Consider the following 23,755-nt stretch of genomic DNA (forward strand, 5'->3'; position numbering starts at 1 on the left):
CATCTGCAAATAGAGATAGTTTAACTTCTTCATTACCAATTTGTATGCCCTTTATTTCTTTTTCTTGCCTTATTGCTCTAGCTAGGACTTCCAGCACAATGTTAAATAGGAGTGGTGATGAAGGGCATCCTTGTCTTGTTCCCGTTCTCAAGGGAAATGTTTTCAGCCTCTCTCCATTCAGAACAATGATGGGCATTAGTTTTGCATAGATGCCCTTTATTATGTTGAGAAATTTCCCTTCTGTACCTATTTTATTGAGAGTGTTTATCAGGAATGGGTGTTGGACTTTGTTGAATGCCTTTTCTGTGTCAATTGAGATGATCATGTGATTCTTTTCTTTCCTTGTATTTATGTCGTGGATTATGTTGATTGATTTTCTAATGTTGAACCATCCTTGCATATCTGGTATGAATCCTACTTGGTGTATTATTTTTTTGATAATGATGCTGAATTCTATTGGCTAGAATTTTGTTGAGAATTTTTGCATCTATGTTCATGAGAGATATTGGTCTGTAGTTTTCTTTTGTGGCTTCTCTGCCTGGTTTTGGTTTATCAGGGTTATGCTGGCTTCATAGAATGAATTTGGAAGTGTCGCTTCCTTTTCTATGTTCTGAAATAGTTTGAGTAGTACTGGTATAATCTCTTCTCTGAATGTTTGGTAGAATTCTCCAGTGAAGTCATCTGGGCCAGGGCTTTTTTTGTTGGGAGTTTTTGTTTATTACCTTTTCAATCTCTTGTTATGGGTCTGTTCAGATTTTCAACATCACTTTGTTGTAGTTTGGGCAGGTAGTGTGTTTCTGGTAATTTATCCATTTCTTCTGGGTTTTCAAATTTGTTGGAGTATAGTTTTTCATAATACTCAATTATGATCCTTTTTATTTCAGTTGAGTTTGTTGTAATGTCCCCCATTTCTTTCCTTATTTGGGTTATTTGCATCCTCTCTTGTTTTTCTTTTGTCAGTTTGGCCAGTGGTTTGTCGATTTTGTTGGTCCTTTCAAAGAACCAACTTTTGGTTTTATTGATTCTTTCTATTCTCTATTTCATGTATTTCTGATGTTATCTTTACTATTTCCTTTCTTCTGGTGGCTGTGGGTTTTTTTTTTTTTTTTGCTGTTCTATTTCTATTTATTCGTGTTGTGTAGTTAATGTTTTGATTTTATCCCTTTCTTCTTTTTTGATGTGTGCATCTATTGGTATAAATTGTCCCTGAGGACTGCCTTTGCTATGTCCCAAAGGTTTTGGTATGATGTTTTCATTCTCGTTTGATTCTAGGAATTTTTTGATTCCATCTCTGATTTCTTCTATTACCCAGTGGTTTTTAAGCAGGATGTTATTCAGTTTCCATGTAATTGATTTTTTTTTTTCCTTGCTCTTTCTGTTGTTAATTTCTACCTTGATGGCATTGTGGTCAGAGAAGATACTTTATATTATCTCAGTGTTTTGGATTTTGTTGAAGGTTGCTCTGTGGCCTAAGATGTGGTCTATTCTGGAGAATGTTCCATGTGCATTGGAAAAGAACGTGTACTTTCCAACTGTTGGGTGGAGTGTTCTATATATGTCTATGAGGTCAAGCTGGCTGATTGTGCCCTTTAGGGCTTCTGTATCTTTGTTGAGTTTCTTTCTAGATGTTCTGTTCTTTACCAAGAGTGGTGTGTTGAAGTCTCTTACTATTATTGTGGAACTGTCAATTTCTCTTATCAGTGCTATTAGAGTTTGTTTTATGTATTTTGAAGCCCTGTCATTGGGTGTATAGATGTTTATTATGGTGATGTTTTCATGATGGATAGTCCCTTTAATCACTATATAGTGTCCTTCTTTGTCTTTTTATGGTGGATTTTGTTTTAAAGTCTGTTTTATCTGAGATTAATACTGCCACTTCTGCTCTTTTTTGGTAGCTGTTTGCTTGTTATATTTTTTGCGTCCTTTGATTTTAATAAATTTATGTCTTTGTTTCTAGGTGTGTCTCTTGTAGATAGCATATTGATGGATCCTGGTTTTTTTTTTTTTTCCATTCTGTCACTCTGTCTCTTTATGGGTGCATTTAGGCCATTTACATTCAGTGTAATTATTGATAGGTGTGAGTTTCTTGCTGTCATTTTATAGTGCTTTTTTTTGTGGTGCTGATGAAATAAATTTTTGAAGGAGAGGATTGAAAGTAATTTACTTTTGTGGGTTCATAATATAAACTCGTGGAACTGAACTTGGCCTTGAAGGCAGATGTGTAAACATATGAGTGCTTCACCTCTTTGTTCTGTTCTGGACTAGCTATTTAGATCTTACAACCTCAAGGTGTTCAGGGACAGGAATTACTATTTTCATTTTACAGTTGAGAGAATTAAACAATCAGGAGTTTTTTAATTCACTTCTTTTAGGAAAACTTTATAAGCTCGAAGATTATTTACAAAAGAAACCAACATTTGTGTGCCAGAGATTGCTGGATTTCCACCAAAATCCACTGTACTTTTCATAGTGATAGAGTTTAACCTTGTATGTCTGAGCTCTGTTAGAGACTGCATTTCCCAGATTGCCATGCAGTTAGGCATGGCCCTGTAACTAAGTTTTCACCAATGAAATGTGAATATAAGTGATTAGTACACATTCGTCTCATTCCTCTTTCTTCAAAGGAAATTGCTGCCCTGTACTTTTTTTTTTTCCTGTTTCTTCTCCCTGTGGCCTGAAACCCAGATGTGCCTGCAACCCATCTTCAATTAGGCAGACAAAGATAAGCACCTTAATGCCTTGCTACTCCAGGGCTGATTTTCAGACTAGTGGTATCAGCATTTCCTGAGAACTTGTTAGTATCTTAGGGTCCACCCTAGACATACTGAGTCAGTATCTGTATTTTAACAAGATTCCAGATGATTCGTATTCACATTAAACTTTGAGAAGCACCCTTCTAGGGATTAGCAGAGGGACTTTATGGAAGGAATGATGTTGGTCTTAAACAGCCACATGGAGTAGAGTCGTGCCTCACTCTCATAATTTTATATCTTCTTTAAGCAATTGAATTTCAAGGCCTCTTTGTTATAGCAGCATAGCATTTACCCTAATATAATTTGTTTCATCTGTTGGCCTATCACTAGATTATGCATTCATTTAGGAAATACTTATTCTTGAATATCAAATTGTTTAAGTCTGGGCTTTTTCCTTCTAAGAGTTCATAATTTAGCAGAAGATACAAATACATAGGCATTGTCTTAGGCTGGGTCCTCTAGAGAAGCAAAACCAGTGAAGTATATATATATATATATATATATATATATATATATATATAGAGAGAGAGAGAGAGAGAGGTTTATCTCAAGGAGATGGCTCATACAGTTGTGGAGGCTGGCAAGTGCCAAATCTGTGGGTCAGGTATTAGGCTGGAGGCTTCTCCTGACTCACATGGTTGCAGGGGCTGACGAACCCCAGATCAGCAGATCAGTTGGAAGGTTGCTAGCTCATGGGGTTGTAGGAGCTGGTGAATCCCAAGATCTGCAGGCCAGGTGGCAGGCTGCTGGCTCACATCCCAAGAATCGGAGGTCAGAGGATGATGAGTCGGATGCAGGATCCAGAGTGTGCGAGCTTTGCCAGAACATTTATATATATTGGATGCGGGCCACACCCCCAAGTTGTGCATATATGTCAGAAATAATGACCAAATAGAGCTTTTCAACTGATTGGCTGCCACGTCGTATCACAAAATGGGGGATGACTACATCAGATCACAAAATGGAGGATGATTATACCATTACCTAACTGGCAAACTACGTGATTACATAACTGCTAACCCACTAAGAATCATGGCCCTGCCAAGCTGACACACAACCTTAACCATCGCAGGAATATTAAAATTATAGATGCTATAACAAAGTGTTAAGAGCCCTGGTGGTGCAACGGTTAAGCTCTTGGCTGCTAACTGAAAGTTTGGTGATTCAAACCCATCTAGTGGCAATGAAGACCTGGCAATCTGTTTTATCTCAAGGTGGATTCTTGGTGGTCTAGAATGTTGAATGGTATGCTTTTAATAATGATTGTCTAAGCCCTTTCTAAAGCCACAAAAATTAACAGTAGAATGGTGTTTGAAAAGATCCTATTTATAAATTAAGTAATAGCAATGGAAGGAGCCCTAGTAGCACAGTTGTTAAGCACTCGGCTACTAACAGAAAGGTCAGCGGGTTTGAACCCAGCAGCCCTCTTTGTGGGAGAAAGATGTGGCAATCTTCTTCCCTAAAGATTTACAGCCAAGAAAATTCTATGGGGCAGTTCTACTCTGTCACATGGGTTCTATATGAGTTGGAATCAACTTGCCAGCACCCAAAAACAGCAAAAGATAGTGCAGTGGATATTTGCTGTTTTTTTTTTTTTTTTTTTTTGGCAACCTGTAGTAGACAGAATGTCCCCCAAATATATCTGCATCCTAATCTCTAGAACCTGTGACTATGTTACCTTACATGACAAAGGGGGTGTGCAGAAGTGATTAAATTAAGGATCTTGACATGGGGAGGTTATCCTAGATTAGCTGGGTGGGTTTGTCTTGCAAAGCAAGGGTCGTATAAGAGGGAGGTGGAAGGGTCAGAATCAGAGGAGATGTGACAACAGAAGCATAGGTCAGAGTGATGCCATAGCTGGGAGGGTACCATGCACCAAAGTACATCGACAGCCTCTAGAAGCTGGAAAAGACAGGAACAGATTCTCCCCTACAGCCTACAGAAGGAATGCAGGCCTCCCAACATCTTGAGTTTACCCTGTAAGACCATTTTCAGACTTCTAACTTCTAAATTGTAAGACAATAATTTTTTATTGTTTTAAGCCACTAAAAAAACCCAAAACCAAACCTCTTGCTGTCGAGTCGATTCTGACTCATAGCAACCATACAGGCCAGAGTAGAACTGCCCCATAGATGTTCCAAGGAGTGCCTGGTGGATTTGAACTGCCAACCTTTTGGTTAGCAGCCGTAGCTCTTAACCACTATGCTACCAGGGTTTCCTTTAAGCTGCTAAGTTTGTGGTAATTTGTTTTAAAAGTAATAGGACACTAATACACAGCTCTTCCATTTTGGGAAGTCCCCACCCCCACGCCCAATGAGTCTGAGTGTGAGTCAGAGCCAGACATTCTTTATCCTCATCCTCATAGCATATGGACACAGTGAATTACAGATATTCTTTCTCCTCATCCTTATAGCGTATGGACACAGTGAACTATACATTCCTGCTCAAGACACTGCATATGGAGGGAGTGAGGTAAATATGGGGCTAGCAGTTACTCATGAAGGTGGTGGTGGTCACAGTGGCCAGACTGTTTCTGTGACAGAACCATGCTTATGTTCCCTGCTGCCCATCTTCTTTGGTTCCTAGATATTTTCTGTGCCTGGTTTGCTTGTTTTCCTATTGATTCTGTGAGCTGCCCAATATCCTACCAATCAATTCCTTCTCTGATTTCTGCTGTTTACAGCCAAGGTGGGGAAAAAAACCCTTTGCTGTCAAGTTAACATCAAGTCTGACCATGGCGATCCCATGTGTTAGGAGCATAACTTCTGCATAGGGTTTTCTTGGTTGTAATCTTTGTGGAAGCAGGTCATCAGGCCTTTCTTTCACAGGACTGCTGGATGGGTTTGAACCACCAACCTTTAGGTTAGTAGTTGAGCACAAACCATTAGCATCACCTAGGGACCCTTAAGGTCAGTCTAATTCCGACAGCCATGTAGTTCAAGTGTGTATGTTTTAACATTCCTACTAGATTCTCACTCTTATGAGGACTGCACCTTTGATTCATCATTGTAGTCACAGCTTCTATACTGAGTGTCTATAATGTAGCGTCTGAACTTGTCTAACTTCAGGAGGAATGTCTTAGTTATCTAGTGCTGCTATAAAAAAATACAACAAGTGGATGTCTTTAACAAACGGAAATCTGTTTTCTCACAGTTTAGGAGGCTAGAAGTCTGAATTCAGGGTGCTGGCTCTAGAAGAAGGCTTTCTTCCTCTGTTGGCTCTGGAGGAAGCTTCCTTGTCTCTTCAGAGCTTCTGTTCATGGGAGATCTTCATGTGACTTGGCATCTCTCTTACCCCATCTCCGCTCTGCTCACTTGTTTAATCTCTTTTATATCTCAAAAGAGATTGACTCAAGATATACCCTGTACTAATCCTGTCTCATCAACATAACAAAGACAGCCCATTCCCAAATAGGATTATAACCACAGGCATAGAGGTTAGGATTTACAACACATATTTTTGGGGACATAATTCAATCCATAACAAGGAGGGATGAGAATCAGGATTAGCATAGAGATGTTTCCTAGGAGGTGGAGGTCAGATATACCTCCACTTTTAACTTTTTCACCATTTCTGACATCAGCAGTCCTCCCCATGGCACTCTCTGCTTCACTGCTGGGTTCGATAATTTGTTGCAATGGTCACACAGAACTCACAGACCATACTTACGATTATGTGGTTTATTGGGAAATAACAGGCTACAACTCGGGATCAGGATCAACTTGGAAGTAACAGGACACACTCAGGAGACAAAATATAGTTCGTCAATCAGGACGGCTTCCAACCAAGACAGCTCTCAGCTTCCCTACTCTTGGCTACTCTTGGCTGTGCCAGCTGATGGTCTGTACCTCTGGGCCGCTCTTGGCCTCTGCACTGCTTGGGCAAGTGTTACAGCTGTTTAGCTCTGCCAGCAAGTCTCCTGCCCGAAGGTGCTCAGCTCTCTCTCTCTCTGTGGGCCGACAAGCCCATTGTGCTGTCTCATGCTAGTTTCCCGGTTCCTGCTGCTCATACTGCTGCCATTATTTCTCTGCCACTGGGCTCTGCTGTGCTTGCCACCACTTGTCATCTGCAGTGTTACAGCTCTCTTTTCTGGGTCTAGGAAGTTCTCAGCGCAGGGACCCAGGGTCTAAATGACATGCTCTGCTCCAGACTTTTCTTGATGGTAGTGAGGTCCCCCTGCCCCCAACCTCTGTGAGATTGGCCCTTATGTTCAATTTCAAGTTATTGCCGTCCCAGTCAGGCCACAAACTGACCAATCCCTGCAAGGTCACTTACTCCTACTGGGTGGTTTTATGTACCCTATTTGCATAGTAAACAGACAAATCCCTGCAAGGTGTATAAAACAGACCAATTCACAGGGAAGGCTGTGGCCCAACCAATTATTTTGGCAGAATTATGAACTCAAGGCCAGAAAGGCTGTATATAATGAGAAATCCATTGCACTGCATGTCTTACACTCAATATATATTTGTTGAATAAGAGGAGTAAGAGCTACAGTGTAAGACAGTACTTGACAGGAAGGGATTAATTGTAGGAGTAGGCTTTAAGTTTATATGAAAGAGTTAGCATTAAATTGAGACTTTAAAGTCGGATAGGATTTCCATTCATCAGATGAGGAGGGGGCATTCTAAGAAATAAGCCCTAAAACCTTTCTGATATTTGACCACATTTTATAGACCTTATTTATACCAGGGTTGTATCCTTTCACCATACTTATTCAATCCAAGAAGCTGAGCAAATAATCCAAGAAGCTGGACTATATGAAGAAGAACAGGGCATCAGAATTGGAGGAAGACTCATTAACAACCTGCATTATGCAGATGACACAGCCCTGCTTGCTGAGAGTGAAGAGGACTTGAAGCACTTACTGATGAAGATCAAAGACCACAACCTTCAGTATGGATTACATTTCAACATAAAGAAAACAAAAATCCTCACAACTGGACCAATAAGCAACATCATGTTAAATGGAGAAAAGATTGACATTGTCAAGGATTTCGTTTTACTTGGATCCACAATCAACATCCATGGAAGCAGCAGTCAAGACATCAAACAATGCATTGCATTGGGCAAATCTGCTGCAAAAGACCTCTTTAAAGTGTTAAAAAGCAAAGATGTCACCTTAAAGACTAAGGTGCGCCTGACCCAAGCCATGGTGTTCTCAATCACCTCATACGCATGCGAAAGCTGGATGATGAATAAGGACGAGCAGAGAAGTATGGACGCCTTTGAATTGTGGTGTTGGCAATGAATATGAATATACCATGGACTCCCAAAAGAATGAACAAATCTGTTTTGGAAGAAGTACAACCAGAATGCTCCTTAGAAGCAAGGATGGCAAGACTATGTCTCGCATACTTCGGACATGTTATCAGGAAGGATCAGTTCCTGGAGAAGGACATCATGCTTGGTAAAGTAGAGGGTCAGTGAAAAAGAAGAGGACCCTCAACAAGATGGACTTACACAGTGGCTACAATGATGGGCTTAAGTATAACAATGATTGTAAGGATGGTGGAAGACCGGGCAGTGTTTCATTGTGTTGTACATAGGGTTGCTATGAGTCAGAACCGATTTGATGGCACCTAACAACAACAATTTATTTATAAATATGCAGATTAAGATTTTACCAATATATTCATTATTTAAAGAAGTCAACCTTAGGTATAAAATTCTGTCCATTTCACAAATACTGTAGGCCAGGACTTAGCAACATATGGTACATGGGGCAAGGCTGCAATCATCTACAATTCTCTCTGACATCTAGGAAGGCCTTTCATGCTTGCCTTCAGTTGCTACCACAGCTCCAAATGCTTGCTTTGCCCATTTGTCTTAAATTTAGAACTCAAGATCCCAGAGAGAGGCTGGAAGAAGTTAGCTGTAACAAAAGAGAGTGCTGAAAACAAATTTGGGCCAGAAGATTCCCTGGTCATGAATAAACTTGAATATAGGTCTATCCAGTTCTCACAGCATCAGACAGTTCCTGAATATCCACTGGACAGTGCAATTCCTGTTTATAGCCTAGTGGGGGAATACAGACATTAAGGAAATGTAAGTATGACAAGTTACCCAAGGGAAAACACAGGGTGCAATGTGAGCACAGGATAGGGGATCTAGTAGGATGATTTACACTTGATTTTCCCTGTTAACTTCAATAAAGTGCAGTAAAAATTTTTCCACATTAGATCTATGATAATATAGTTTCAAAGATACATTTTATAGGAAGGAGCCCTGGTGGCAGAATGATTAGGCACTTGGCTGCTAATCAAAAGGTTGGCAGTTCAAACCCACCAGTGGCCCCATGGGAGAAAAGACCTGGTGATGTGCTCTCATAAAGATTACAGTCTAGAAAACTTTATGAAGCAGTTTTACTCTTTCCTGTAGTGTCGCTATGAGTCGGAATCAAGTCGACAACAACGGGTTTTGGTTTTATAGGGTTGCTATGAATTGGAATTGACTTGACGGCACACAACAACATATTTTATAGAAATATGTTAGTGAACACTTAGAAAATAAAGTTACCCTAGCCTGCTAGTCTAACCACTCATTGCACAATCCCTTTAAACGACTGTAGTAGCTAATGCTTATTTATTTTTTGTGTGCAATGAACTGTGCTAAGCATTTTCTATATGTAATCCTCACAACAATCCTGTGTTCCGCCAGCAAGCCCTTATATTGGCCCTTATATTCAATTTCAAGTTATTGCCTTCCCAGCCAGGCCACAAACTGACCAATCCCTACAAGGTCACTTAAACCTATTGGTGGTTTTACATATCCTATTTGCATAGAAAACAGACCAATAGAGAAGAAAACTGAGCCTCAGAGAAGTTGAGTAACTTGCCCAAGGTCGTACGATAGAAAGTACCAACTGGGATTTAAGACAGGTCTAACTCCATAATCATTAATTCTGTCTACTTAAGATCATAATGCTCAATAAATTTGATACCCTTTTCACTTACTATTACAAATATTGTTTAAGTAATGCTGTGTGCAACTTGTTTGTGTTGTTCTGGTGACATTTTGGATTGTATTCTTAGGACAGGTCTTGAGGTAGTGGTGGAAGGGTGAATAAGACTCCTGATGTTAAATTAATAAAATTGTTTCCCAAAAGGGTTGTATTGTTTTGAAATATTATGGAGAATTTATGAGAATGGTTGTTTTAACACATCTTTTCCAGTATTCAGGATTATTATATAACTTTTTATTATTAGGCAAGAAAGAACCTCAATTCTAACTTTCATTTCTTTTAAATTTCTCCATTCAGTTACAGGTTGTATTTCCTCTTTAATTCATTTAAAATGTTTGGGTTTATTTATGCATGAAAATGTAAGAATTGGAAAAGGCTTCAGAAACTTTCTAATTTCCTCATTTTACAGGTCCAAGGCAATTAAAGAAGAGGTAATTTCCATGGGAGCAGTGGTTAACCGTTTCTGCTGCTAACCAAAAGACTGGCAGTTCGAATCCACCAGCCGCTCCTTGGAAACCCTATGGGGCAGTTCTACTCTGCCCTGTAGGGTTGCTATAAGTCGAAATGGACTCCACGGCAACGGACTTGGTTTTTTTTAGTCGGGGCAGGGCTGCATTTGGTGTTTTTTCTACTATCTTGCTAGATTTGGAAACCCTGGTGGTGTAGTGGTTAAGAGCTATGGCTGCTAACCAAAAGGTCGGCAGTTCGAATCCACCAAGCGCTGCTTGGAAACCCTCTGGAGCAGTTCTCTGTCCTTTAGGGTCACTGAGTCGGAATCAACTCTATGGCAGCGGGTTACTAGACTCATCCTACGGTCTGAACTGGTTGTTGGAAACACTTGTAATACATTATAATCGAAGCAGATCTATCCCTTAAGTATTCTAAGCGCTTTCACATTTATTTTTGTCAACTACGAACGGGAGGGCTAAACATTTTCATTAACAAGTACACCAAGTTGCGGGGCGGAGCAAGGCCTCTTTACTCCCAGTTTTTCTACTTGCTATATTAACAAGAAAAAAACCCGGAGCCATACTGGCCGACCGTTTCGAAAACGGAGGAAATTACTTTTTTAAAAAAGGCAGCCATCGCAATACTACGTTTCCCTCCCATTGCGACCAGAGCAGGCGGAGTCCAAACCACGCGGGCAGGCGGAATCCAGACCATGTGGGCAGGCGGCACGGCGCGGGGGCGTCAGTGCGCACGCGCACACCTGTAGCAGCCGGGCTGAGCCCCGCGCCGCCCCTCCCACCGTCCACCCCCTCCCCTCCCCCCTTTCTCTCCCCTCCCCGCCGTCAGCCCTTCTTCCCACCTCCCTCCTCCTTCCTTCCTCAGGCGCGGCCTCGCTCGTCCGCGCCTTGCCTCCTCCCCGCAGTAGTCCGGCGATTCCGCCCGGCGAACTGCATGCTGCTGCGTCATCGCCAGTGGCCGGTTTGAATGAGACTCTTGTCGCGCCAGAGCTGCCGCTATCGCCGCTACCGTGCCTCAACCTCTGTCGCCGCTGCTGCTGCTTCTCGTTCCTTTCCCTTCGCCGCTCCTGCCAGGTGCAGCTTTCCTGCTCCACTGCTTCCCCTCGGTTCCTGCCATGCCGCTCTACTCTGGTGAGCTCCGTCCTCGCCTCGCGCCGCGGTGTCCCGGCCCGACGCTAGGCCTCTGAGTAGGCCTGGCCCTGCGGAGGCGGCGACGGGGCCGGGGCGGGGAAGAGGAGGGCGGGGTGAGCAGGGGACCGCGGCGTCGAGATGCCTCCACACCTTCCTCTCGCCTTCCTAGTTCTGAGCCCCCCGACGCGTGGGAGAGCTTTCCGTCTTGGGCCAGCGGGTGGGTGGTGCGGGAGCGGGAGTCCGAGGTGGGGAAGCAGCTAGTGTCGGCCTTTCGGAGTCGTGACTCTGCAGAGTAGTTTGCTGTCGCTGTCCTAGAGTGTCGGGAAAGGCAAGGGTGTGCTGCGGGGCACCGCGGGCCAGGGTGAAGGTGTAGTGCGATTTCTTTGGGCTTTCCGTGGTAGCTGTGGAAGGGAGGCGGGGAAGAAGGGGAAGCCTGAGGTGAGGGAGGGATGAGAGACCCGGGCTGTAAGGTTAGCCTTCCTAGGTCTTGGCGTTTTGCTCAATGGCTTCCCTTCCCCCTTCGCGTACCCCTTGGTCACTTTGGCCCAACCGCTCCTTTTGCACCTATTTCAGTTTTGTCCCGAGGCAGATTATACGAAGCTGCCTTTTGCTTCATTTTTATTTAATCAAACATTATTTTGGGCGTCTGTGTCCGAAGCATAGTGTTAGCTTTGAGAGGAATATAAATAGAAATGTACGCCGGTATCAGTTCTTTTTAATTGGTGTTTGACAGGGCATTTTTGGATGATGGCAGTCCAAGGTACTGGCCAGGCTTCACATTTTTACTTGGTGAATCGATTTTGCTGTTCCCAGTCTTTATTCAAAATGGCACCTAAAATGTGTGTTGGCTCCGATTGGCTATGAATGTGTGATTCATTGACCATCTCTGACTCTGCTGTGTCACAATTCCTTTATTTAATAGATTCAGCATTTTCCAAGAACGATAGGAATTAAAGGAGTAATGTTTTACCTCAAGGTGGATTTTTGGTGGTCTAGAATCTTGAATGGTATACTTTTAGTAATCATTGTCCAGTAGAACGATGTTTGAAAATATCCTATTTATGCATTAAGTAATGGCGATAGAAGGAGCTATGGTAGCGCAGTGGTTAAGCGCTCTCCTGCTATCGAAAGATCAGCGGCTTCAAACCCACCAGCCCGCTCTGTGGGAGTAAAATGTTGACAGTCTGCTTCCCTAAAGATGTACAGTCTTGGAGACCCTATGGGGCATTTCTGCTCTGTTCTGTGGAGTCACTGTGAGTCAGAGTTGACTTGATGGCAAAGGATAACGGCTATAAAGAAGAGTGTATGCTAACACACACACACCCACCCACCCACCCACAAACCAACCCTTCTCTTTGTTGCCCACCCAAAAAGGCCTGCACTCACTAAAGTTTCTATCTTAAAAGTTAAGTTCTATCTTCAACATTTGATCAGCCTGACTGGATCTTTTTTTCATCTCCAAAATGAGGGAGTTGATGTAGATTTCTGAGATCTCTTTATTTGATGTCTCCATATTGAGAATCTATGTTTCAGGTTCAACAAAAAGCCTTGTATTAAAATGGAGTGAACATTTTAAGTACTATTTCATGTTTTAATAGAAAATTAAATATCCAGATTTTTATATGGTTGAGGATAAGTGCCATAAAAATTATCAGATAGCTGTGTGCTTGGTGCAGAACTAGAGTTTTACACATGTAGCTTTGTTTTAATCTTCAACATAATCTTATGTTGCATTGTTTTAATTTTCAGCATAATCCTGTAATGCTGGTACTGTATTCCTCTTTATGGATAAGCAAAAAGTTTAATTAACTTACTCAGGGTTAAACAACTAAATAAATTTCAGATAGGTTCCTCTCCTTTATTTCTAACACTGTTTTGTTTTAGTCCTATATTATCTTTTGCTTGAACTGTTGTAATATGTTTCTAGCTGATATCAGTGAGTCAGTTGCGTCCCCTTCAAACCCATTTTCCCTGCTGCTGTCAGTGATCTAATATTGAAGCCAGACCAAAATGACCTTTCAGGGATTACATATTTTCTCCAACATTAAGTCCATACATTTTAGCATGACTTATGTTACTTTTCTTGACTTGTTGCTTAGCCAGCTTCCAGTTTCATCTACTCCCCTTCATTCTGGAATTATATCTCAGAACACACCATGCTGCTTTATGCTTTTGAATGTGTTTCTTTTTTTTCAGGAATGCTCTTACTCTCTCTTATTCCTCTAACATCTAATTTTTTCTTTCAGTTATCACTTATTCTAGGAAATCTTACCTCACTCATGAAGCCTTCCTCTGTGCTCCTGTAGCATTTATAGCATTACTGTTGTACCATTAATCATTAGAAACTTTCTTCCCCTGCCTCTCTCCCTTAATGGGCTCGTAGGAGTCTCCCAAGTGCTTGGTACAGTTCTTAAGCTAGTTCTTGAAAGCCAATTTGTGTTTTATCCTTATCATGCCTACCTAATTCAAGAGTGGCTTGTGTGCAGTAGGTGGGTCCTTAATAAAACTTTGCTCAGCACATTTGCCAAACTGGTGATAGAATTTGGAGTCAGTGTCAGTTTTTCAAATTCTAATTTCTGAAGTTGGAAATCAGGCAATTATTTTAAGATTCTCATTTTGAGTAGGTATACAGTTTTCAGTGAAAACGAACTATGTATGCCTCTGAGTTTACTGCTTTTACGTATTTCAAAAGTTAGCTATTTTATGTAGCTGATTGAAATTTGATGTATATGTTTTAATGATATGGATTTAATGATGGATTCTTCACAAAATATTTAAGCACTGCTTGCTCAGAAACCACACGTTTTAGTTCTCTCTCTTCTTACAATCCAGAACCTGTATTTCTAAACTTGTTGTCAAGTCTCTTCTGATTTATGGCAACCCCATGTGTGTTAGAATAGAACTTTGCTCCATAGGGTTTTCAGTGGCTGACTTTTTGGAAATAGATCACCAAGGCTTTGTACCTCTGGGTAGACTTGAACTGTCAACCTTTGGGTTAGCAGCTGAGTGCGTTAACCATTTACACCAGCCAGGGATGCCTAACTTGTTCTAAATGTGTTTTATTCTCCCAAGAATTTTATTTACTCTCTCTTACACTATCTAACCTTCATTTCCCCTCTTTCTTCCAACAGTATGTACTGATTTTAATGATTATTTAATTAAACACATTCTTGAAGGCCAAAGAACCTTATTTTGGAAAATATTTCAGTGTGATCATGTTTTGCGAGATTATTGGAGTAGGTTTCAGAAGACTTGATTATTTACTAACCAGTTTTGTGACATTAATCAACTCAGTCGCAATGGTTTTTGTGACATGAGCAAATCAACTTCTCTTAATTCTCAGTTTCCTTATTCATCAAATGAATTGGGTTAGATCCAATAAAGTTTTATTAAGGATCCACCTACTGCGCGCAAGCCGCTCTTGATTAGGTAGGCATGATGAGGACAAAAAGATGAATGACACAAATTGGCTTTCAAAAACTAGCCTAAATTTAAAATCTTAATTCTGAATTTAAAATCTTATTGTTGTGTAAATGAATAAAAATAAGTTATGGTTTTGTTTGCAGTTACTGTAAAATGGGGAAAGGAGAAATTCGAAGGCGTAGAATTGAATACTGATGAACCTCCAATGGTGTTCAAGGCTCAGCTTTTTGCATTGACTGGAGTCCAGCCAGCCAGACAGAAAGTTATGGTGAAAGGAGGAACATTAAAGGTAAAATTCAATCTGTTATTCATGGCATACTATTATTATACGATGAGTGATAATAACATCTGAAAATATGTTTAGTGTTAATTTAATATTTGAAGTATTTGTTATTTGTGGAGAGTATGTAATCAATGCAATTAAAACTGGTTTATATGTGGGATCACCATAAGTTGGATTTGACTCAATGGCAATGGGTTTTTTATTCATCTTAGTGTAAGGGAGGATTATTGTAGGTATTTCAAAACACTATTATGAAAGGATTAATTTTATAATGCATTGTGTCAATGGATATCTCTGGAGGTGAAGGGAGTGGCACATTTTCCATTCATGTGTACTGTTTGCATTTTTTTCCTATGAGGAAAAGATTAAAAATATTTAGTTTCATTTTGTTTAGACTAATATAAAATTTTGTTTGTGTTTCCTTAGTGTATTTCTGTTATAGGGATGGAAAACTTTGTCTTTGTTAAAAATATGAAATAATAGGTTAAATTTGTTTTTTAAAAATGACTACTACAGAATATGTTTTCGTACATGCGTTTGAATGTACAAATTCAGAGTTCTTCAACATCCTTACCAAAGGCCTGGTTCTGGAATACTGAAAAACTGTAAATTTTTTTCATTGGTCTTTCTTCTTGTATCCTACTCATTAAAGAAGAGCCCCTTTCTCTTAAGATGAATCACTGTCTAACTCCTACCCGGAGATGAGAGAGAAGAAATTGGTTTAAAAAGACAGGGATCCTAATGTTTCTTTTTGTTCGCTTGGAATGATTACAGTGACTATGGTTAAGAGTCCAAGCTTTGCCTACATCATTGATGAAGGGCCACAGAAAAGATATTTTCATTATTGTTCATAATACTATATAAGTATAGTTTTTTTTTAAAAATACTTACTTCAAGGGTTAGATATTAAATGCTGAAGAGCTGTAGCTACCTCTGTCTAACAGGCAGTAAAACAAATGTTGGTGAAAAAACAAACACTATAAAAAGTTTCCCTTTAAATTGCAGTATGAGCCTTTGGTTATTAGTCAACTTGATAACTTAATTTGTGCTGAGTACCATATTGGGTGCTGTGGAGAATTATGGAAAAATGCTAATTAATTGAAACTATGACTAATAGCTACAATTTATTGAATACTTACTCTGTGTGAGGCTTTTCATTTCTTTAATTTTCAAGTGTATGAATTATTCATATTTTATAAATGAGGAAACTGAGTGTCAGGTTTAACTAATGTATATAGTAAGGTACCATAACCATGTGATTTACAAGTCAAGCACATCTAGGTTCAATTTCCAGCTGTGTGACCTCAGATAAGTGATGTGAGAGTGCATTTATATTTTATCATTCCTTATGCTTAGCAGTAATAGCCCTTAAACTGAGAAGGGCCTTTAGGAAGCAGCGTGTCCAGAGAGATAACTAATGACACCAGTGAAGCGGAGACGAGGATTAAGTGTCTGGCACCTTCCGTAAAAAGAAAGGAGTAATACGGAACTGACCGTATCCTGCAAAGGGAAGGAATTAGCTGTAGTAAAGCTAAACTATCTGTGGACCAACCATTACATTAAAAACAAACTTGATTTCATTGAGCACAGTGAAGGGAAAGTATGTAATTGCTTTATAGATATGAAATTTAGGACTTGAGAAACATTTGTGGACATACAAATATTATTAAGGGTCAGTTTGCCTGGGGTAGTTTACTCTCCTAGTATAATTTTTAATAGCACTTATTCTCCTGGTTTGGGTGATAAATTTTTAGTCCTAATCAAGGTAGACCTTATTTCATAAGATACTCTTCATTCCTGATAGATAAGCTAGTATTTAAATAATTAGCTCTGCTGGTTCAAGACTCGCAAAAATTAGGATCTGTCATTTGTTATAAGTCAAGCGTTTTTTAGTACTTTTGGTGCTTCCAAATTTACTGTCTTTCAGATTGCTCCTTTTTTTACAGTATTTTTTTTTTTTTTGGTAAGACATACAACATAAAATTTGCCTTTTTAACTATTTTAAGTGTACAATTCAGTGACATTAAATACGCTCACAGTATTGTCCAACCATCACCACTATTTCCAAAACTTTTTCTTTACCCAGAGAGAAACTACCCATTAAGGAATAACTCTCTATTCCTTTCTCCTGCATTCCCTGGTAACCTCTAATCTACTGTCTGACTCCATGAATTTGCCTGTTCTAGATATTTCATATTAAGTGGAATCATGCAACATTTGCCCTTTTGTGTCTGACTTATTTCACTTAGCATAATGTTTTCAGGGTTCCTACGCGTTACTGCATGTATCAGAATTTCATTTTTCTTTATGGCCAGGTAATTTGTTGTATGTATAATACCACATTTTTCTCTGTTCATCTGTTGATGGACACTTGAGTTGTTTCTACCTTTTGGCTATTGTGAATAATACTGCAGTGAACATTGGTATACAAGTATCTGTTTGAGTCCCTGTTTTCAGTTTTTTTGGATAAATACCCAGGAGTGGAATTTCTGGGTCATATGGTAATTATTATGTTTAATTTTTGTGGGACTGTCAGACCACAGCAGCTGTACCATTTTACATTTCCACCCAGCAGTGTACAAGGATTCCAGTTTCTCAATGTCCTCGCCAGTACTTGTTATTTTCTGTTTCAAATTATCTTTTCTTGTGCAGTTTAAGCCACTGTTAGACTTACTAGCTTTAGGCCTGTGTGTATTTTGTTTTTTAAAATATTTTTGGTTGCAATAATTTTAAATAAAATCTCCATACCAAATAAATTTTATTCTATTTTAAAGTAGCTTAAAAATTAGTTTATTATGAGATTATGTTTAGATTGTGCAGAGGTGGTTAAATGTTTTTTATTTGTTTTTTAAAACAGGATGATGATTGGGGAAACATCAAAATAAAAAATGTAAGTATTAATCTCCAGAACATTTATAATGCAGTTTTCTAATTTTACACCAGAATAAATTCCAGATGACCTTTTTTTCCATGTATATATTCAGTTATTTCAGCACCATTTGTTGAAAATACTTTCCTTTTCCCATTGACTTGTGCTGGAGTCTTGAAAATTGATTGTAGGTCTATATTTGGACTCTTGTTTTATTGATCTGCTTGATTAAATTTATACGAATAACACATAATTTTTATTAAAGCTTTCTAATAATTCTTGAAATAAGACAATATACGTTCTCCAACTTTTTTCTCCTTTTCCAGTAATATTTTACTTATTTTAGCTCCTTTCCTTTTCTTTATAAATTTCAGAGTAAGTTTGTCAGTTTCCGCAAAATGCCTTGTATTTTGTTGAGATTGCATTGAATCTGTAGTTCATTTTGGGGAGAATGAACATCTTAACAGTACTGAGTGTTAAAATCCTTAATTATGGTGTACTTTCCCTTTTATTTAGGTCTTTATTTCTTTTAGCAAGTTTTGTAGTTTTTAGTAAAGAGATTTTGCACCTCTTTTGTTAGAGTCTTGGAACTTAATGTTTCTTGATGCAATTGAAAATGACATTAAAAAAATGTTTTCCCATGTTCGTGGCTAGAATATAACTGATTTTTGTAAGTTGATTGTTATCCTGTGACCGTGCTAAATTCAGTGACTAGTTCCAGTAGTTTTTTGTAGATTCTCTAGGGTTATCTGGAGCCCTGTTGGTGTAGTGGTTAAGAACTCCACCGTTAACCAAATGGTTGGCAGTTCAGATCACCAGCTGCTCCTTGGAAACCCTATTGGGCAGTTCTGCTCTGTTCTGTAGGTTTGCTATGAGTTGGAACCAAATCGAAGGCAACGGGTTTGGTTTGGTTGGGATAGGGTTATCTATGTAACAAGCATGTTAATGTGCAAATAAAGGCAGTTCTAATTCTCCCTTTCTAGTCTGTATGACTTTTGTTTTTCTTGCCCTATTTCACTGGCTAGGACTTCTAATACAGTGCTTAATACAAGTGAGAGTAGACATCTTTGTCTTGTCCTAGTTCACTGAGGCTTGTTATTATGAATGACTTGAATTTTTTCAGATGCTTTTTTCTGCTGTTTATTAAGGTGGTCATAGGATTTTTCTCCTTTATTCTGTAATGTGGTTAGTTTCATTGATTTTTAACTGTTAAACCTTGACATCCTGTGTTCTGCATTTCTCAAACTTGGTCTGCAGACCTTTACACTCTTAAAAATTATTGAGGACCTCAAAGAGCTTTTATGTATGTGCATTATATCTATTGATATTTATCATATTAGAAATTAAAACTGAGTTTTAAAGATTTTACTCATCTATTTAAAAATAACAATAACAAGCCCATTACATACTAATTTCATTTTTTAGAGTATTTTCCAAAATAGAACAAAAAATTAGTTAAAAAGACTGGCTTTGTTTTACATTTTTGCAAATCTCTTTAATATCTAGCTTAATAAAAGATAACTGAATTCTCATACTTGCTTCTGCGTTCAGTCTTTCATAATATGTTGTTTTGGTTGAAGGAAATTGGCCTGACATAATTATGTAGTTAGAAAAGGAGGAGTATTGTAATGGTCTTTACAAATAAAATTGTGTACATTCTTCTTTCATACTACACCAAAACTCAGCATTTGTAAGTGAGTTGCAAGGGTAGAATCTGAAACCACATCAGTTACCTTTTGTATATTAAAATCTGTTCTCTTTTGCACTTAACAATGGAGCTCATACTCATGCATGATATTGTAACATCTGTATGGTCATTTGGAAAATATTGGTTTACTGAGTTATTTAGCTCTTATATATGTTGACAGATTTCATTATGCATTATCAAAAAATTGCCTACCAGTCTCATCAGAAAAGTCTTTGAATATGTGAAGGCTGCCAAGCTCATGGTAGCAGATAAAAATTCTAACTTTCACTTGAAATCTCTATTTTTGTCATTGGCAGCTATAAATATTATCAGTTGTTTTCCTTGAACTGACAAGCTCTCGCTTTTCATTTTTGAGAAAATGCTAAATACTCAATTCTGAAAAACAATACTTTGTCAATTTTAAGTAAAAATGATATTCCATAATATTCAGAATTCCAGTTTGCAACTCAGACATTTGCACAAATGCTTATTCTTAACACAGTTATGAACTTTTGTATGCAGCAGCAGTTTTTTACAGGTACTTCCCATTTCATAATGTAGAATATAAAAAAAAAACATGTATTCAAAGGTTGGAATATGATAAAATTATTTTTCCTACCACATTTTAATGTCACTGCCTTGATAAAAGCTAAGCTGCTAACAGTTTTAGCCTCTGTTGTTTTTGCACCATCACTGTAGATGTCAACATAGTAAAAAATGGAAATAACATGTTGGCATTATTATGAAAATAGACTTGACTTCACTGACTTTCTGAAAGAATCTCAGGGACCAATAGGAGTTGCAGACCTCACTTTGAGAACTGCAACATGGGATAAATCCACTAAGTCATAGTGTATTCTCATGTACTGCTGGATATAATAGTCTGATATATTTTTAAGAATACTTGCATACAAGTTTATGAGGGATATTAGTCTGTAATTTTATTTTTCTGTAACATTTTAATTTGGTTTTTAGGGTTATATTGGGTACACTAAAAGAGTTGGGAAGTATTCCCTTTTCTAAATGAATTTATGTAAGATTTATATTGCTTTAAATGTTCGAAATAATTTAACTAGCAACTCTGTCTGGGACTGAGTTTTCTTTGTGGAAATTTCTTTGATTAATACTCAATATCTTTAATAGATATGGCTAGAGTTTCTCTTTTTTCTTATTTCAGTTTTGGTGAGTTTTATCTTTCGAGGAATTTGTTTTAGTGATGTTGAATTTATTGGCATAAAGTTGTTCATGATATCCAGACTAGTCATTAAGTATTGTTTTTATATCTATAGCATCTTTATTGATGTTCCTCTTTCGTTCCTGATATTAGTAATTTGTTTTTTATTTTTTTATTAGTCTTGCTAAAGGTTTATCAATAAATCTTTAATTTTTTACTTTGTTGATTTAATATTATCCATTTTCTATCTTACCGATAGCCATTTAAAAAATTATTTCCTTTTTTTCTACTTTGGTTTAAATTGCTTTTTTTGTTTTTAAGGTGTATATGTAGATAATTTTTATGCTTACATAGACATTTAAAATGATAAATTTCTCTCTAAGCACTTATAGCTGTATCTATAAGTTTTGTGTGTTTTATTATTATCATCATTCAGTTAAATATATTTTTAAATTTATCTTGTGATTTCTTTTTTGACCCATAGGTTGTACTACTTTGTTGAATTTCTAAATATTTAGGGGCTTTTCTAGATATTCTTGTCTTATTTATTTCTAATTTGATGCTGTTGTGATTGGATACAATACTCAGTATTATTTCAGTCCTCTGAAATTTATTGATACTTTTTTATGGCTTAATCATGTGGAGAACGTTTCTTGTGCACTTGAAAAAAGTATGTATTTTGCTCTTGTTGGTAAAGTATTGATCACTTAGGTCAAGTTAGTTTATAGTGTTGTTCCAGGCATCTATATCCTTACTGAGTTTTTGTCTACTTATTTTATAAAGTGTGTTGAAATCTCCAGCTATAATTGTCAATTTGATTATTTCTTTCAGTTCTGTCAGGTTGTGCTTCATGTGTTTTGAAATTCTTTAATTATATATGTATATTTGTGTGTATGTGTATGTGTGTTAATGTCTTCTTGATGAATTGACCTTTTATTATTATGAAATGTTCCTTTTTATCCTTGGTAATATTCCCTGTTCTGAGATCTGCTTTGTCGGGTCTTAATATAGCCACTCCATATTTCTTTTAATTATTGTTTGCATTTTATATCTTTTTCTATCCTTTTATTTTTAATCCATTTGAATCTTGATATTTCAAATGGATTTTTTTTGAAGACAGCACATAGATGAATCTTACTTTTTTATACAGTCTGACAGTCTCTGCCTTTTATTGGAGCGTTTAGACCACTTTTATTTAATGTAATTATCCATAAGTTTGGGATTTAAATTTATCATCTTGTCATTTGTTATTTACCTAATATGTTCCTTTTTTATTTTTCTGCCGGCTTTTGAGCTTTTAAAAAATTGTTTTTATTCCTACATTTGCAGTACCTCCTTGTTTTATTATTTATGTTTTTATAATAGCTTTATTGAGATATAATTCGTGTTTCATAAAATTCACCCCTTTAAAGTGTACAAGTCACTTGTTTTTTGTGTATTCATAGAGTTGTGCAGCCATCACTACTATCTAAATTCAGAACGTTATCGTCATCCAGAAAGAAACCCTGCATCGCCATGAGTTGGAGTTGACTCTGCGGCAATTGGTTGATCTAAACGATGAACTTTAGTTAATGATAATGTATCGATACGATATTGGTTCATCAGTTGGAACAAATGTACCACACTAATGCAAGTTGCTAATAATAGAAACTATTCATTGGGAAGGGGGTATATGGTAACTCTATATTTGCTGCTTAATTTTTCTTTAAACCTAAAACTGCTCTAAAAAAATAGCTTTATTTAAAAAAAAAACAAAACAAAAACAACTCTGTACCGGTTAACAGGTACTCTCCATTCCGACCTCCACCCCCCAGTGTTTGATTATTTTAATAGTTGCTATAGGACAGCAGTTCTCAGAGTGTCCTGGTGACCCCAAGCAGTCCTCAAGACTTTCAAGGGGTCATTGAGGTTAAAACTATCTTTATGAACTGTTAAGATGTTTGCCTTTTCCATTTTTTTCACGTGTGATATTACAGCAGATTGAATACAGAAGCAAATATGAAAATTCTTAGTTTTCTCTTAAACCAGATGTTAAAGAAATTTGAAAAAAAGGTAAAACAATGTCACTGTACTAGTTTTTTATTTTGAAAAATATAATTATCTTACGTAAAACATGTTTTTTATGTTAACATTCCAAAACTCACTGCCGTGGAGTTGATTCTAACTCAGTTGCGACCCTGTAAGACAGAGTAGGGTTTCCAAGGCTATAAATCTTTACAGAAGCAACCTGCCACACCTTTCCCCCACGGAGTGGCTGGTAGGTTTGAACTTCCGACCTTTTGGTTGGCTGAGTGCTTTAACCACTGTGCCACCAGGGCTCCTCATGTTAACATTAAATGGGTTTATTATTTTAAAATGAATATTATTAAAAACTTTCACTTTTAATTTCTAATATGGTAAATATTTACAGATAAATCCACATAGGAGCTATTTGGAGTTCTTAGTAAGTTTTAAGAGTGTAAAGTAGGGGTTATCAAACTGAGCTGAGGGCCACGTCTGGCCTCTGGCCTTTTTTGTTAGGCCAGGAGTTAAGAATAGTTTTTACTTTTTTTTTAAATTGTGCTAAAAATATATGTAACATCATATTTGTCATTGTAACCATTTCTTTCTTTCTCTTTATTGTGTTAAAATATAACAAAAAATTTGCCACTTTCAACCATTTTTACATATACAGTTCATTGGCATCAATTATGTTCATCACCTAGAGCAACTTTCACCTCTATTTTCAAAAGTTTTTCATCACCCCAAACAGAAACTCAGTACCCCTTAAGCAATAACTCCCTATTTTCCCCTCCCCTCAACCTTCCTAACTTTTGTTTCTATGGATTTGCCTATTCTAGACGTTTCATGTAAGTGAGATCATACAATATTTGTTAATACAAGAAAAGGTGATAGAATGAAGATTACTGGATTTCAGCCTAGGCACTCTTAAGACAGTGAATATGCTGACTTTCGTAATTGAGTTTTTTTCCTACTCTTACTCGCATCTGAGTATTTTTATTTT

At 37.7% G+C, this 23,755-nt stretch overlaps 1 protein-coding gene across 3 annotated transcripts in view; it reads left to right on the top strand.

Annotated features, from left to right (window-relative positions):
- The first annotated feature begins 11,137 nt into the window (after window positions 1-11,137).
- The window catches only part of USP14 (ubiquitin specific peptidase 14), a 45,131-nt gene continuing 32,513 nt past the window's right edge, over window positions 11,138-23,755 (top strand). The window contains exons 1-3 of one of the 3 annotated variants that reach the window (XM_004389694.2): window positions 11,138-11,315; window positions 14,882-15,027; window positions 17,879-17,911. In XM_004389694.2, coding sequence (XP_004389751.1) covers window positions 11,300-11,315; window positions 14,882-15,027; window positions 17,879-17,911 — 195 coding nt within the window. In that variant the 5' untranslated portion in view covers window positions 11,138-11,299. Of the gene's footprint in view, window positions 11,316-13,783; window positions 14,745-14,881; window positions 15,028-17,878; window positions 17,912-23,755 lie in introns of those variants that run through there. The other 2 variants (XM_023724697.1, XM_004389693.2) reach the window with 2 other exon arrangements.

This window comes from Trichechus manatus, unplaced genomic scaffold, assembly GCF_000243295.1.
Source record: "Trichechus manatus latirostris isolate Lorelei unplaced genomic scaffold, TriManLat1.0 scaffold00256, whole genome shotgun sequence".
Lineage (NCBI taxonomy): Eukaryota > Metazoa > Chordata > Mammalia > Sirenia > Trichechidae > Trichechus > Trichechus manatus.